We start from the raw sequence: 18,388 nt of genomic DNA, 5'->3' as shown, positions 1-18,388 counted from the left end.
GAAATGGACCATAATCTGCCACGCTGGTCCAGTGCGGGTTGGCAGATCGACCATATTCAGTAGTCAGGGGTTTGAACCCTGGTCTAACTCAAAGAGCATGTGCTACTGCACTCCTGCTCATGACCACTCGGCTACGGAGGCCGTCTTGTAGATACGAGTACCAAATCGCTTTTCTAATATTTCTCGATTGCAAAAATTATTTTATTTTTTTATTTATTTATTTTTTTTTTTTTTGTAAAATATGCTGTATTTCAAGGAATTGTGTGGATAGATATTCATGTGAGTTTTCATATTTTAATTGGAAAAATTTTAAAATAAACACTATCATAATGATAAATGTAGTGTTTCTTATAATGTTTACAGAAGTACTGGCCGAAGAACATAAAATATATTTCTAAAGGTAAAATGCTATTGTATCACTATGAAAACATTCCAGTTACAAAATGCACAACAATAAACAAGCAGCTAAAAATAAAGCATTTCCTTAACAAATAGAAGTTTTTTCTTTTGGCTTGGTTTTATTGCAGATCTTCATGAAAATGTTTCTACAGCTTCTTAGAACAAATGGGATCACAATCTGCAAAACAAATTGCAAATATAACTTTTTGAGTTTTTAAGTTCTCTCGACGAGGTCTGAAGCATTAGTAGAGGCATATAATGCAAGAAAGCAAGCTTATATAGAATCAGCAAAAAAAAAAAAAAAAAAAACACTTCCCATTTCACCCATCCATTCACTCCAAAAGTTACTCTAGTTCAGTCTTGAATTTATTTCAGCTGTCAACTTCCACAGTGACAGATGAAAGTTTATTCCAGCAATTAACCACCCACTGGCTAAAGGCAAATTTCGACACATCTATTAACTGCCTTTCTTCAATTTGAATTTATTCCCCCTTGCATGCAGAATCTGAGCAAGAGGAAGAATCCCATCAGCATTAAGCTTGCTAAAACCATTCAAGGACTTATACACCTCAATCAGATCACCTTGCAGGTGCCTAGTCTCAGACGCTGCAATTTGCAGAACTTAAGCCTATCTTAGTAACAGCAACTCTTTGTTCCACTCACTAATCTCATTGCTCTTCTCTGTACTCGTTCTAATAGCTCAACATCTTACCTCAAATGAGGCCTCCAGACCTGTATGCAGTACTCAAGATGTGGCCTGACCACTGCCTTTTACTAGGAGATAATCACCTCCTTATCCCTGCTAGCAAAATTCCTATATATCACTGACAAAACCCTGTCCGCACTGCTCAGAAAACTTCATATCTGACTGCACAATTACCCCCAGGTCTTTTTCATTCTCCACTACCCTGAGTATAGTACCACACAGTTGGTATGTTACTATGAGGTTACTGCTACCCATATGCAGTACTTTGCATTTGTCAATCTTAAACTTCAGGTGCCAAATCTCAGCTCATCTGCTGAACTTTTCAAGATCAGTAGTGTTGTTGAAGTAGTGTACCATCTTTACTGTCATTAACAACCATACCAACCTTCGTATCGTCTGCAAACTTGGACATTAAGCCTTATATATCTTCAATATCATCGATATATACAGAAAACAACAATGGGCACAACACGGACCACCGGGGAACTTCACTAATAACATTAGTCCATGAAGAGTAGTGTCCATTGATTACCACTCTCTGTCTTCTCCTACTCAACCATCCTTTTATCCATTGTAGCAACTTGCCCTTAATGCCATACTGCTCCAACTTGTACAGTAGTCTTCTGTGTGCAACAGTATCAAAAGCCTTCCTAAAATCCAAGTATATGATATCAAAATTATTTTTTGCATCCAGTTCCTTTGTGACCACATCATCCAATCAAATTGTTCAGAAAAGATTTCACCTTAACAAACCTACGCTGTGTCTGAACTATAACTGCAGTCTTGTCTAGATGATCCTGCAGTGCTTTTAATCAGTACATCTTTTAATTAATTAGAACATCGAGAAAGAAAAAAACAATCACATGTGTGATATACTGCTGGGTGATTAATATGTTCACCCACCTGGATGAAAAATCACCGGAATTCAAGAATTGTTTTCTTCTGATTTTCCAGATGAAAAATCAGATATTTCTGTTAAACAACCTTTGCTGGAGACAGAGTAATTTGGTCACAGTGAGAAAAAAGCCCCTGTCCAAAAAAAGTTTGTGCTCTACCCTCCCCAATCTGGATGTGACCCAAACCCATGATTGTTGAACTCAGTGTGTGAAGGACAGAAGAGATTGTAACTGGCAGCTAAGGTGTTAACAAAATGGTGCAGCAATATGCAAAAAATAAAAAAAATTAAAAAATTAAAAAACACCCCAAATAAAACATGCTTATTTCAATTTCAAGAAAAATCCAACTGTCTATTCACAGGGTACAAGTTTTAACTTTTCCAGATTTCTCAATACTGTGGCTTTATTATCCTATAGACTTCTTTGTTTTACTACTATTTAATCTATCAGAACAACAACAGCAGAAGATAAAAGCTTGGGCATGAGTGCAATTGTCTCAGCCTCTTTTGTCTCATTGTAGTTAATGTGCTAAACAAGATTTGCAGATGGTCCAAACCAATTGGTAATGCTTTAGAAGGCTTCCCAGGTTCAGTTGATGAATAATCTTGTTGCTACTACTCTGTCAGCTGTAATCAAGAAAGTCTGATTGATGGTTATATAAGGAAGGGAAATATTACCAAGGCCATGCTTTGTGAAGGAAATGGATATAACCTGACTATGTGTACAGCACATCTGAACACTCCATTCACATCAGAGTAAGTATTTTCCCACATGTAGTATTACAATGAATCTTTTCTTGTTATTCAAATATATCATATCAGAATTTTTATTGTTGTACAATTACAATAAACTGCAACTGTTGTTACATTTACAATTAAATCTTTTAAAACTATTTTTTGTCCACTACTATAAGTAGCCTCACAATGAACTGTTATATAGAGAGAAATGTGGGATTTTGTCAAATGACAAATCCATGACCTAATTTCCTGTTCAGGAGAAAACATTTATATACTGGTGCAATGCATAATGAGCATGAGTGCCATCTTGTTGAAACCAGTTATGAAGTTTGTTTTGTTAAAATACAAAAAAAGGTTAAACACATTTCTAAATAACTGTTGATAAACACAGTTATTTAAAAGTTAGTCAGTTAGTTAAAAGTTTTGAAAATATAATTTTATTTATTTATATATTTTTGACAGAGGTGAAATAAAAGTACAGAATTCTGAATACACCAGTCCTTATGCTATATTCAAAATAATGCTCAAGTTTCTTGTAAATATTACAAGAAACTTGAGGTTTCTGATTTTGCCTAGAAATAAACAATGCACAATTAGTAACTCCTATAAACTGTGTCAACTTTCAGACATCCTGCTTGTATGCAATAAGGACTCTAAAAACAGTAACTCATATTTTGTACTTTTAATTATATTCTTCTAATAAAATTTAAGTGGAAATGAAGATTATTATATGTATGATTTTAGGTTACAAAAAAACATATAAACTGGAAATTCTGAAATCTAAATAAATAATAAGTTCATGAATATAATGTACTTACAGCAAAAATTATTTCTTGGGTAAGAGGCCCTGTCACTGATGGCACTATTTCTTCTGGTAGAAACTTTATTCCTATCTGCAAATTAAAAGACAAGATTGAAAAATGTATTTTTTTGTAATTATATATAAAAAAAGAAAATTCTAATCTGACTGTCTGTTAAACTTGAAAAAAAGATATAAACACCAAAGTTGCTAGAACATTATGAAAAAGTTCTGGTATTGTGAGATAAAAAAAAAAAAAAAACATTAAATGTAATGAGTATACTACTGAATTGAAAATTTAATGTAGTAGTAGTAGTAGTAGTAGTGGCACTTGATGCAAGAAAGCAAGTGTAGGAGCTTATGCAGCATCAGCCAAAAAAAAAAAAAAAATCACACCATACCCTCCAAATGCCTGTCCAGTTCCTCCTTAAATTTATTTAACCTATCAACTTCCACAACGACAGATGGAAGTTTGTTCCAGCAATTAACCACCCGCTGGCTAAAGGCAAATTTCCGCACATCTATTCTACATCTATCCTTTCTTAATTTGAACTTATGTCCCCGTAGGTTCGTATTCTGAACAAGTGGGAGGATCCCATCAGAATTCAGCGTGCTCAACCCATTCAAGGCCTTATAGACCTCAATCAGATCACCGCGCAGGTGCCTAGTCTCCAGCCACTGCAATTTGCAGAACTTAAGCCTCTCTTGGTAAGAGGATCCCTTCATTCCCCTCACCAATCGTGTTGCTCTTCTCTGTACACGCTCAAGCAAATCTACATCCTTCCTAAAATGAGGCCTCCAGACCTGTACGCAGTACTCAAGGCGTGGCCTGACCATTGCCTTATACAGAGGGACAATCACCTCCTTTTCCCTGCTAGCAAAATTCCTATATATCATTGACAAAACCCCGTGACCTGCCCTAGCAGCCTGTCTGCATTGCTCAGAAAACTTCATATCTGACTGCACAATTATTCCGAGGTCTTTTTCATTTTCTACCACCTTAAGTGTAGTACCACACAGTTGGTACGTTTCTCTGGGGTTACTTCTACCCATATGCAGTACTTTGCATTTGTCAAGGTTAAACTTCAGTTGCCACTTCTTAGCCCATCTGCCCAAATTATCTAGATCCTGTTGCAGTAGCACACTGCCATGACTGTCATTAACAACCCTGCCAACCTTCGTGTCATCTGCAAACTTCGACATTAAGCTTGATATACCTTCATCAATATCATTGATAAATATACAAAACAACAGTGGACCCAACACCGAACCCTGTGGGACTCCACTAATAACATTAGTCCACGAAGAGCAGCACCCATTGATTACCACCCTCTGTCTTCTCCCATTTAACCATCCTTTTATCCATTGTAGCAACTTACCCTTAATACCATACTGCTCCAATTTGTACAGTAGTCTTCCATGCGCAACAGTGTCAAAAGCTTTCCTGAAATCCAAGTATATGATATCAAAATTATTTTTTGCATCCAGTTCCTTTGTGACCACATCATAATAACCAATCAAATTTGTCAGATAAGACTTTCCCTTAACAAACCCATGCTGTGTCTGAATTATTGCTGCAGTCTTGTCTAGATGATCCTGCAATGCATCTTTAACCAGTGACTCCATTATTTTACCTGGAACAGAAGTTAAACTAACTGGTCTGTAATTACTCGTGTCACCCTTCGAACCTCCTTTGTGAATTGGGGATACATTTGCACATCTCCAGTCCGTGGGAACCTCCCCTGAATCCAAGGATGCTCTCATAATTATGGCTAAGGGTTTGCTTAGTTGGTTTGCCGCCTCCTTTAATATAACTGGATAGATCCCATCCACCCCAGGTGCCTTTCTTATGTTTAACTTCAACAATTTCTCCTCCACTTTGCTCTCAGTTATTACAAAATCATTAAGCACACTGCTACAATTTGATAACCTTCTTCCATTTTCAAACTGTAATAATTCCTCACGTGTGAATGTAGATGCAAAATACTCATTCAGTTTGTTTGCTATCTGAGCAGGATCATCAACAGTCGAACCATCGATGTCAAGTGGACCAATCATATTCATACCCTTCCTTTTAGAGTTTATATAAGTAAAGAAATCCTTGCTGTTTTTCTTAGCATCTTTTGCCAAAGATTTCTCGTAATCCGCCTTTGTCTGCCGAACCTCCTTTGTGACCTGATTACAGACTAGCTTATATCTGCTACAGGCTTCTGCGTCGCCTGATAATTTATATGCATCCCATGCATTTTTCTTCTCTGTCACGAGTCTCATTAGTTCATTTGATAACCATTTAGGCCTAAACCTTGAACAATATTTCTTCATCGGTATGAAAAGTCTAGTAGCTTCCACGATTAATTCCTTGAATGCTTCCCACTTAGAATTTACTGTTTGTAACATCGTCAGTTGATCCCACTGTACAGAATTTAAAAACTGTCTGAGACCACTGTACTCCCCTTTACGGAAGCAAAAACCCTTTCCTTTACCCCTGATGGTAGTTACCTCTTTGAGTAAATCCCACTTCAGCACACTGTGATCACTGCCACCTAGTGGTTCCTTTATCTGCAAATTCTTAATACACGAATGATCACTGCTGATAACCAGATCAAGAGTATTACTTTCTCTGGTTGCCTCTCGAACATGCTGCTGCAGAAAACAATCATCCAATAAATCCACAAAAGTCTGACTAGCGTGTGAGTGACCAACCCACAAGTTCCAGTCAATATCTGGGAAGTTAAAATCCCCCATTATAAGACATTCTGATTTACTGGCCCACTCTATTTCTCTGTACAACTGTTCATTGTACTCATTCGAGTCGTTAGGCCTGTAACACACTCCTACTCTTATTTTTGCTTTTGCAGTGCTTATGTCACACCAAACTGACTCAACAGTGCACTGTCCATCTCTATCAACTGGATGCACTTCTTTTGATTTTATGTTTTTCTTAATTAACAGCATAACACCTCCTCCCTTTCTGTCCTGTCTATCCTTTCTGTACACATTGTACTCCCCAAATTCCAGTTCTGCATTCCTTATATCTTTGTGACACCACGTCTCTGCTATCCCAACAATATCCGCCTTTGATGTCTTGACCAACACTTCAAATTCATCAAATTTATTTACTATACTTCTAGCATTGGTATACATACAAGCATACATGCTCCTATGCCTATTCCTTGTTACCCTAACACATCCCATATACCCAACTATTCCAGGATGACTGCCATCCGTCCCTGAAACCCCCAACACCCCTCGCTCCAGGTCGCTTCTTATTCTAATAGAAGTTGTGCAAGAATCACCTTCACCTCTGCTCGCGGTTACTGTTAAACTATTAGTCTTTGTATCCCCCCAAGCTAGCAGTTTTCCGACCCACCTAACACTGCCTCGATAGCATCAGCAAATATTCTTGCACCCTTTCTATTTAAGTGTATCCCATCCCTGTAGAAGCAATCTCTCCTGTTAACAAGTACAGTCCAGGCTGAAAAAAATTCTACCCCTTGAGCCTTGCACAATCTTTCCAGGGCCGAATTGATCGACAAGGCTCTCATCATATACTCCCTCCTATCGTGTCTGGGCAGAATTGCAGACACTTTCAAATTCAACCCTAATTCTCGGCTTTTTTTCAACAGTGACCTGTACTTGTTGAGTAATTCTGCCGGTCTCCTACTCTTAATATCATTAGTGCCAACGTGTACAACTATATCACCTTTTGTGCCCTTGAAAGATGATATCTGCTCTACAACGTCATCAACCTTTGCCCCTGGCAGACATACCCTGGTCCTGTTCCACCTATCCTTTTTACATAGCATGTTCCCCGTTTCCCTGACAACAGAGTCACCAACAACTAATAGTTCCTGTGGGACCAGCGCATTCTGCCTTGGGGTTTGCCGCTGTGTTGCGCGATGACCAAGTGCAAGCTCTGGCGTTGATGTGGGCAGCTGAGAGCTTGATGGGCCCTTCAATTTATTTCCTTCGAGGGCATCCAAACTGTCCTTCAAACTCTCATATAGGCCCATAACAACGCTGAGTTGTCGCCTGATTTCCTTACACTCCTTACATCGCGCACACACAAAGACATCCCCCATGGCAATATCATGTTCCGTTCCAGAGAGTTCGGCAAACATTTCACAAGTTGCACATTTTTTTAGGCTGTGACGCGTTGGAGAATCGTCCCCCTCAGTTCTTCCCCCGAGTCACAACACTCCTGCCACTTTGTGCCCGTTGCTTTGCTGCTCTAGTTCGGGACATGGTAGTTTAAATTAATAAAATCAATAAATTAAATGTCAGTAGTATTTGAATAGAAACTATGAAATAGAAACAGTGAAGCGTATTACTATATAATTATGCGTTAGAGCTACCTAGCTACCTCAATTAAAAAATTTGAATTCCCTACAAAAACTTTGAATTCCCTATATACAAAAACAATGGCTACAAAAATCGAACAAAAATAACGGTTTTACCTATCGTAAGTAAAATCCACAAAAACTCTTTATCTAAATTAAAATAAAAATAACCAGCGTAACTATAACTATATGACTACGTATTAAGTACAATATAAAACAAAAATCATGTAAATAAAAGGCAAACACATCGTTTTTGCGGAGCCTGTAACTGACAGCTGTAACTTTTAAATAGAGTCAGCACCCTCCACAAAAAATCCACAAAAACTCTTTATCTAAATTAAAATAAAAAATAACCATGTGTTGTTTAGCAGTAGTGAAAACTCTAACTAAAGCTTATTCAGGGTCTGAAGAGTTCTCAAGTAATCACACTGGAGGCTCTCAAATGAATCCCTACTGATGTTGACCCATTTTACAGGTTATAGAAGGTGATAGTGAGGAAAATCCTGTCTCCTCAAGCAGTGAAAAAATTTTAAGTGATGGAAAATATCATCAAAACTTGAGACAGTTACATTAACAGGTTCAATAAACATAAAAAGCCTGATTCAGTAGACATGGTCCATTATGATGGAAATCTGTTAAAGTAAGGGCTTCCTATACTTCCTAAAACAAAGGCCCTTTCAAGATTTGAATGAAGATTGTAGAACCACCAGGAAAGCAAATATTTAAAAATTTCTTTCCTTAGCTATCATACATTAATCACTTAATTTTATTCATATCATTCTAGAGCATTTGGTTATAAAGTGAAATTAGAAATCTACAGTGGCAGACAAAAAAACTGCATCACTTGTGAATTTTGCAAATAATGTGTTTTGCACAGCACTGTGGGTTCCAGAAATGTTCAAAATGCATTTGTTAGAAGGGATATATATCTCTGTGAATGAAATCCAATAAAAAGACTACACCTGATATACCTAATATTCCCATAAATATCTTCCGAAGGGGTAAAATGCATAATTAATGGAATTATGAGAAATCATGCAAATGGCAATCATGACAACCAAACATACATTTTATTGCATTTACATGTACAAACTGAAATGATAAAGTTAACGTAGTAGTATTATGTACTATAAATAGTAGTAGTACTAGTAGTAGTGGCACATGATGCAAGAAAGCAAGTGTAGGAGCTTATGCAGCATCAGCCAAAAAAAAACAAAAAAAAATCACACCATTCCCTCCAAATGCCTGTCCAGTTCCTCCTTAAATTTATTTAACCTATCAACTTCCACAACGACAGATGGAAGTTTGTTCCAGCAATTAACCACCCGCTGGCTAAAGGCAAATTTCCGCACATCTATTCTACATCTGTCCTTTCTTAATTTGAACTTATGTCCCCGTAGGTTGGTAATCTGAACAAGTGGAAGGATCCCATCAGAATTCAGCGTGCTCAACCCATTCAAGGCCTTATAGACCTCAATCAGATCACCGCGCAGGTGCCTAGTCTCCAGCCACTGCAATTTGCAGAACTTAAGCCTCTCTTGGTAAGAGAATCCCTCCATTCCCCTCACCAATCGTGTTGCTCTTCTCTGTACACGCTCAAGCAAATCTACATCCTTCCTAAAATGAGGCCTCCAGACCTGTACGCAGTACTCAAGGCGTGGCCTGACCATTGCCTTATACAGAGGGACAATCACCTCCTTTTCCCTGCTACCAAAATTCCTATATATCATTGACAAAACCCCATGACCCGCCCTAGCAGCCTGTCTGCACTGCTCAGAAAACTTCATATCTGACTGCACAATTACTCCCAGGTCTTTTTCATTTTCTACCACCTTAAGTGTTGGTACCACACAGTTGGTACGTTTCTCTGGGGTTACTTCTACCCATATGCAGTACTTTGCATTTGTCAAGGTTGAACTTCAGTTGCCACTTCTTAGCCCATCTACCCAAATTATCTAGATCCTGTTGCAGTAGCACACTGCCATTACTGTCATTAACAACCCTGCCAACCTTTGTGTCATCTGCAAACTTCGACATTAAGCCTGATATACCTTCATCAATATCATTGATAAATACACAAAACAACAGTGGACCCAACACCGAACCCTGTGGGACTCCACTAATAAAATTAGTCCACGAAGAGCAGCACCCATTGATTACCACCCTCTGTCTTCTCCCACTTAACCATCCTTTTATCCATTGTAGCAACTTACCCTTAATACCATTCTGCTCCAATTTGTACAGTAGTCTTCCATGCGCAACAGTGTCAAAAGCTTTCCTGAAATCCAAGTATATGATATCAAAATTATTTTTTGCATCCAGTTCCTTTGTAACCACATCATAATAACCAATCAAATTTGTCAGACAAGACTTTCCCTTAACAAACCCATGCTGTGTCTGAATTATTGCTGCAGTTTTGTCTAGATGATCCTGCAATGTATCTTTAACCAGTGACTCCATTATTTTACCCGGAACAGAAGTTAAACTAACTGGTCTGTAATTATTCGTGTCACCCTTCGATCCACCTTTGTGAATTGGGGACACATTTGCACATCTCCGGTCCGTGGGAACCTCCCCTGAGTCCAAGGATGCTCTCATAATTATGGCTAAGGGTTTGCTTAGTTGCTTTGCCGCCTCCTTTAAAATAACTGGATAGATCCCATCCACCCCAGGTGCCTTTCTTGTGTTTAACTTCAACAATTTCTCCTCCACTTTGCTCTCAGTTATTACAAAATCATTAAGCACACTGCTACAATTTGATAACCTTCTTCCATTTTCAAATTGTAATAATTCCTCACGTGTGAATGTAGATGCAAAATACTCATTCAGTTTGTTTGTTATCTGAGCAGGATCATCAACAGTCGAACCATCGATGTCAAGTGGACCAATCATATTCATCCCCTTCCTTTTAGAATTTATATAAGTAAAGAAATCCTTGCTGTTTTTCTTAGCATCTTTTGCCAAAGATTTCTCGTAATCCGCCTTCGCCTGCCGAACCTCCTTTGTGACCTGATTACAGACTAGCTTATATCTGCCACAGGCTTCTGCGTCACCTGATAATTTATATGCATCCCATGCATTTTTCTTCTCTGTCACGAGTCTCATTAGTTCATTTGATAACCATTTAGGCCTAAACCTTGAACGATACTTCTTAATCGGTATATAAAGTCTAGTAGCTTCCACGATTAATTCTTTGAATGCTTCCCACTTAGAATTTACTGTTTGTAACATCGTCAGTTGATCCCACTGTACAGAATTTAAAAACTGTCTGAGACCACTGTACTCCCCTTTACGGAAGCAAAAACCCTTTCCTTTACCCCTGACGGTAGTTACCTCTTTGAGTAAATCCCACTTCAGCACACTGTGATCACTGCCACCTAGTGGTTCCTTTATCTGCAAATTCTTAATACACGAATGATCACTGCTGATAACCAGATCAAGAGTGTTACTTTCTCTGGTTGCCTCTCGAACATGCTGCTGCAGAAAACAATCATCCAACAATCATCTGCTTAACCTTTCCAGATCCTACTGCAGCAGCATATAGCGTCAGTAGTGTCCTTAACAACCCTGCCAACCTTTGTATCGTCTGCAAACTTGGACATTAAGCTTGATATACCATCATCAATATCATTTATAAATACAGAAAACAATAATGGACCCAACACTGAACCCTGAGGGACTCCACTAATAACATTAGTCCACGATGAGCAGTGTCCATTGATTACCACTCTGTCTTCTCCCACTCAACCATCCCTTTCTTTATCCATAGCAGCAATTTGCCTCCAATGCCACACTGCTCCAATTTGTGCAGCAGTCTTCCATGTGCAACAGTATCAAAATTCTTTCTAAGATCCAAATATATAATATCAAAGTTATTCCCTGCATCCAGTTCTTTTGTGACTGCATCATAGTATCCAATCAAATTGGTCATTCAAGACTTTCCCTTAACAAAACTATGCTGTGCCCCGAGCTATAACTGAAGTCTTGTCTAGATGATCCTGCAGTGCTTCTTTAGCCAGTGCCTCCATTAATTTTCCTGGAACAGAAGTTAAACTCATCATCATCATCAGCCATTTTCAATCCACTGCAGGATGAAGGCCTCTCCAGCAACTTTCCAGTTCCTTCTGTTTTGAGCACTGGACATCCATTTACTACCCACAAACTCATGAATTTCATCTATCCATCTCCGCCTTTGTCTTCCAGGTTTCCTTCTAGCTCCTCTTGGATACCATTCTGTTATTTTCTTAGTCCATCTGGCATCATGTCTTCGAGCTATGTGTCCTGCCCAAGACCATTTTAGTTCTTTAGTTTTGATAAGAATGTCCTTTACTTGAGTTTGTTGCCTAATCCATGTGTTTCTCTTCTTATCTAACAGTCTGATTCCCAATATGATTCGTTCCATTCTTCGCTGTGTAGTTCTCAGCTTCTCTTCCATTCTTTTGGTGAGTGCCCAAGTTTCACTTCCATAAGTCATGGTGGGGAGTATACATTGGTTCATTATTTTACGTTTCAGACAAACTGGGATATTGCTCTTCAGTATGTGACTATATTTCCTGAATGCTATCCATCCAAAATTTATTCTTCTCTTGACTTCCAGCCATTTATCATTATTACAGCTAATAACTTGTCCCAGATAAGTATATGACTCCACCTTTTCAATTACTGCTCCTTCAATCATTATTTCCCTTTCTGTGGCATACTTGTTCATCATTACTTTTGTTTTAGCCATATTCATCTTTAGTCCAAAATCCTTACTAGCTGTGCATAACTGATTAAGATTTTCCTCTAATTCTTTGGGATCATGGCTTATGACCACAATGTCATCTGCAAATCGTAAATGGTTTAGGTACTCTCCGTTCACATTGACTCCTTTCTGCGACCAGTCTAATCTTCTGAAAGCTTCCTCAAGGGCAGCAGTAAACAGCTTCGGAGATATTGTGTCTCCTTGTCGAACTCCTTTCTCAATTTTAAATTTCCTACTATCTTTGTCTAGTCTAATAAAGGAGGTAGCACTCTCGTATATTTTCTTCAAAATCATAATATATGGGGTATCAATGCCTTGTCTTTCCAGTGCCCGAAACATTGCCTTATGCTGTATGGAGTCAAATGCCTTTTCATAATCCACAAATGCCAGGCATAATGGTGTTTTATATTCATTTGCTTTCTCCATTAGCTGTGATATTACGTGAAGGTGATCCATAGTTGAGAATCCTGTCCTAAAGCCAGCTTGCTCTTTCGGTTGATTCTCATCAAGTATTCTTTCTAATCTGTTAGTAATGACCCTTGTGAACAACTTGTAGATGTGGGATAACAAGCTAATTGGTCTATAATTTCCGATTTCTGATTTATCTCCTTTCTTATGCAGCAAAACTATGATTGCATTATTCCACTGCTTAGGCGTCGCCCCTTTTCTAATGCACTTTGTGAAGAGCCTTGCCAGTTTTTGTGTTATGTCTCTTCCTCCCAATTTTAACAACTCTACAGTAACTTCATCCTCCCCCAGGGCTTTCTGATTCTTCATTTTCTTCAATGCATGTTCTACCTCATCAGGAAGAATATTGGGTATGTCGTATGTGTTGCTACTTTGCAATCCATCTTCCCCACTGCTGGCATCATTCCCCTGCTCCTTGTATAATTCTCTATAGTAGTCTTCTGTTATTTGAATTATGCCTTCTCTGCTGTTTATAAGTACACCATCGCTATTCTTCAGTTTCAGTATCATTTGTCTTTCTGTATTACTGCTCATGGCTGCTGATTTAAATCCTTTGTTTTCCCTTAATGCTTGTTCTACTTTTCTTGTGTTAAATCTTCTTATGTCCTCTCTGAGTCTCTTTCTAATGGCTTTGCATAACTCAGTATACTCAATTTTCTCCCTGTCAGTGTTTTTCTTGCTTTTCATTTGTCGTCTTCGGTTCATCATGACAAGTGTTTCTTGACTAATTTTTTCTTCTTTGGATTTCTTTTTCCCTATAGGTTTCTTGGGCTTTATCACTTTCAAAAAGTTGTAATATTCCTCGTCGATATCTTGGTCCTCAGCAGTCTGCAGAAGCTCATACTTGTTCTTAAGTTCCAGTACATACTGCTTTTTCTCCTCTTCTGTTATCTCAAAGACCTTTGTATTATTTACTCGAGTCAGTTTTTTCCTTTCCTACATCTATATCAAGTGTACATCTTACCATTCTGTGATCACTTCCAACATTTACCTTATTCAGGACGGTAACATGATTCACAATATATCTTCTGTTAGTGAGGATGAAGTCGATTTCATTAGTAGTTAATCCATTTGGACTCTTCCATGTCCACTTTCTGTTCACCCTTTTCTTGAAAAAAGTGTTCATTACTGACAGTCCTTGAGATTCTGCAAATTCCACAAGTCTTTCACCTCTTTCATTTCTTTCACCAATTCCAAAATTTCCTATAGTTCCCCTTTCTGCGCTGTTTTGTCTTTTTCCAACCTTAGCATTGAAGTCCCCCATAATAATAGTGTAGTGGGTTTTCTGCTCATCTAGAAGACTCTCAATTTCAGTGTACATTTCTTCAACCTCTTCATCATCATGGCTCGATGTTGGTGCATAAATCATTAAAATCTTTTGCTTGTACCTCTTAGAAATCTTGAGTATTAGTCTTGACACCCTTGGTGATGTACTTTTGAATTCCAAAATGTTGTTTTTAAGATCTTTATGGACCAGAAACCCAACTCCACCTTCACTCCTTTCAATGTTTCCATTGGTGTACAGCAGATTTCCACTTGATAAACTTATAAGTGATTCATTTCTTCTTCTTGTTTCAGCCAAACCGATGATATTCCAATTCACATTTTCTAATTCCTTTTCCAGTTCTAATATCCTGTCTTCACCGATGAGTGTTCTTACGTTATAACAGGCCAAGTTCAGTTTCCGTGCATGGCAGCCTGGTCGTACCCAGAGATTCTTAGCACCCTCTGCTTCCACTCTAATCCTCTCGCTGCCGTAAGAGGGAGAGTGAAAGCTGCTGGGGACTGAGGGCCATTTGTTTCGTCGTGCTTTCATATTGCTGGAGGGTTTGGTCTTTTCCTCTTCACGCTGACCAGGCGTCTTGAAGAGAACCACTCTACACGTTCGTTGTCACCTAAGTGACGTAACAGGGCTTACCATCGAGAAGGTGTGGATGAGTGGATTTTAGGGAGGCAGGCCAACCGGACTTCTCCTAAATCTTCTGTAATAGAGAGATATTGGATCCATCAGTGTTTTAGGCTGAGTGTCTGATAACACACAGGATACCTGTTCCCCTCTAAGCCCCACAGTTAAACTCACAGGTCTATAATTACTTGTGTCAGCCTTTGATCCTCCTTTGTGAATTGGGGTCACATTTGCACATCTCCAGTCTGTGGGTACCTCCCCTGAGTCCAAAGAAGCTGTCATAATTATGGCTAAGGGTTTGCTTACTTCCTTTGCTATTTCCTTTAATATAACTGGATAGATCTCATCCACCCCGGGTGCCTTTTTTATGTTTATCCTCAACAATTTCTCCTCCACTTTCCTCTCAGTTATTACAAAATCATCTAGCTCACTACCAGAGTTTACTTCACCTCTGGCATTCCCCTTCCTGAATAACTCCCCATGTGTGAATGTAGATGCAAAATATTCGTTTAGTTTGTTAGCCACCTGAGCAGGATCCTCAAATGTTGAACCATCAATATCCAGTGGACCAATATGATTCATCCCTTTCCTTCTAGAGTTTACTTAGGTAAAGAACTCTTTTCTGTTTTTCTTTGCATCTTTGCCAAGGATTTCTCATAATCTGCCTTTGCCTGCCTAATCTCCTTTGTGACTTGGTTACAGACCAGCTTATATCTATCATAGGTTTCCATGTCACCCATTAATTTATATGTATCCCATGCATTTTTCTTCTGTGCCATATGTCTCATTAGTTCATCTGACATCCATTTAGGCCTAAACCTTGAACAATATTTCTTAGTTGGTATATAAAGTCTAGTAGCTTCCAAGATAAGTTCTTCGAATGCTTCCCATTTTGAATTTGCTGTTGGTAATATCATCAGTTTGTCCCACTGTATAGAATTTAAATACTGTCTCAGACCATCGTAGTCGCCTTTAGAAAAGCAATAACCCTTCCCTTTACCCCTGATGGTAGTTACCTCTTTGAGTAAATCCCACTTCAGCACACTGTGATCACTGCCACCTAGTGGTTCATTTATCTGCAGATTCTTAATGCATGAAGAATCACTACTGATAATCAGATCAAGAGTATTACTCCCTCTAGTTGCCTCCCGAACATGCTGATGTAGAAACCAATCATCCAATAAATCCATAAAAGCCTTGCTAGTGTTTGAGTGACCAGCCCCCAAATTCCAGTCAACATCTGAGAAATTAAAATCCCCCATTATAAGACTCTCTGATTTACTGGCCCACTCTTTTTCCCTGTACAGTTTCTTATTATACTCATCAGTCATTAGGCCTATAGCACACTCCTACTCTCAATTTTGATCTCCCAATGCTTATGTCACACCAAACTGACTCGACACTGCACTGTCTAGCGATGTTGACGGGCTTTACTTCCTTGGATTTTATGTTTTTCTTAACTAATAGCATAACCCCTCCTCCCTTCCTATCCTTTCTGTAGACGTTGTACTCCCCAAATTCCAGTGCTGCATTCCTTATATCTGTGTGACACCACATCTCTGATATCCCAACAATATCTGCCTTTGATGTTTGGAGCAATACCTCAAATTTCTTTACTAAACTCCTAGCACTAGTGTACACGCAAGTATACATGCACCTGTTTCTGTTCTTAGCTACTCCAACACAACCCATATGTTTACATGTACCGCAATGACTCCCAGCAGTCTCTGAAATATCCTGCATCTTGTTTTTCAGGCTTCTACTCATTCCAATAGAAGCAGTGCAAGAATCTCCTTCACCTCTGCCAGTGGCTACTTTTAATCTATTTGTCTTTGTCTCCCCCCCAAGCTAGCAGTTTTCCGACCCACCTAACACTGCCTCGGTACCATCAACAAATATTCTTGCACCCTTTCTATTTAAGTGTATGACATCCCAGCAGAACAGTCTCTCCTGTTAACAAGTACAGACCAGGGCTGAATTGATCGATAAGGCTCTCATCATACACTCCCTCCTATCGTTTCTGGGCAGAATTGCAGGCACTTTCAAATTCAACCCTAATTCACGGCTTTTTTTCAACAGTGACCAACCCACAAATTCCAGTCCATATCTGGAAAATTAAAATCCCCCATTATAAGACTCTGATTTACCGGCCCACTCTATTTCCCTGTACAGTTTCTTATTATACTCATCAGAGTCATTAGGCCTATAGCACACTCCTACTCTCAATTTTGATCTCCTAATGCTTATGTCACACCAAACTGACTCGACACTGCACTGTCCAGCGATGTCGACTGGCTCCACTTCCTTGGATTTTATGTGTTTCTTAACTAATAGCATAACCCCTCCTCCCTTCCTGTTCTGTCTACCCTTTCTGTACATATTGTACTCCCCAAATTCCAGTTCTGCATTCCTTATATCTGTGTGACACCATGTCTCTGATATCCCAACAATATCTGCCTTTGATGTTTTGAGCAATACCTCAAATTCATCAAATTTATTTACCGAACTCCTAGCATTGGTGTACATGCGAGTATACATGCACCTGTTCCTATTCTTAGCTACCCTAACACAACCCATGTGTTTACTTGTACCGCAATAACTGCCAGCAGTCTCTGAAATATTGTGCATCTTGTTTTCCAGGCTGCTGCTCATTCCAATAGAAGCAGTGCAAGAATCATTTTCACCTCTGCAAGTGGCTACTGTTAATCTATTATTCCTTGTATAGCAGTTTTCCGACCCACCTAACACTGCCTAGATAGCATCAGCAAATATTCTTGTACCCTTTCTATTTAAGTGTATCCCATCCCTGTAGAAACAGTCTCTCCTGTTAACAAGTACAGACCAGGCTGAAAAAAATTCTATCCCTTGAGCCTTGCACAATCTTTCCAGGGCCGAATTGATGGATAAGGCTCTCATCATATACTCCCTCCTATCGTGTCTGGGCAGAATTGCAGACACTTTCAAATTCAACCCTAATTCACGGCTTTTTTTCAACAGTGACCTGTACTTGTTAAGTAATTCTGCCAGCCTACTACTCTTAATATCATTAGGGCCAACGTGTACAACTATATCACCTTTTGTGCCCTTAAAAGATGATATCCACTCTACGTCACGAACCTTTGCCCCTGGCAGACATACCCTGGTCCTGTTCCACCTATCCTTTTTAAAAAGCATGTTCCCCGTTTCCCTGACAACAGAGTCACCAACAACTACTAGTTCCTGTGGGACCAGTGCATTATGCCTTGGGGTTGCTGTTGTGTTGCGTGATGATCAAGTGCAAGCTCTGGTGTTGATGTGGGCAGCTGAGAGCTTGATGGGCCCCTCAATTTAGAACCTTTGAGGGCATCCACCCTGTTCTTCAAGCTCTCATAGGCCCATAACAATGCTGAGTTG

The 18,388-nt window shown here is 39.0% G+C and overlaps 1 protein-coding gene across 1 annotated transcript in view; it reads right to left on the bottom strand.

The window, feature by feature from the left end:
* Positions 1-18,388, bottom strand: part of LOC150074905 (uncharacterized) — a 104,739-nt gene that overhangs the window by 18,546 nt on the left and 67,805 nt on the right. The window contains exon 8 of the mRNA XM_090389378.1: positions 3,557-3,631. Coding sequence (XP_090245504.1) covers positions 3,557-3,631 — 75 coding nt within the window. The remainder of the gene's footprint in view (positions 1-3,556; positions 3,632-18,388) is intronic.

Source organism: Mastigoproctus giganteus, unplaced genomic scaffold (assembly GCF_048544385.1).
Source record: "Mastigoproctus giganteus isolate SK-2022 unplaced genomic scaffold, ASM4854438v1 scaffold_15, whole genome shotgun sequence".
NCBI lineage: Eukaryota > Metazoa > Arthropoda > Arachnida > Uropygi > Thelyphonidae > Mastigoproctus > Mastigoproctus giganteus.
The sequence above is the reverse complement of the archived record's forward strand: the minus strand, read 5'-3'. Positions and strand labels throughout refer to the sequence as shown.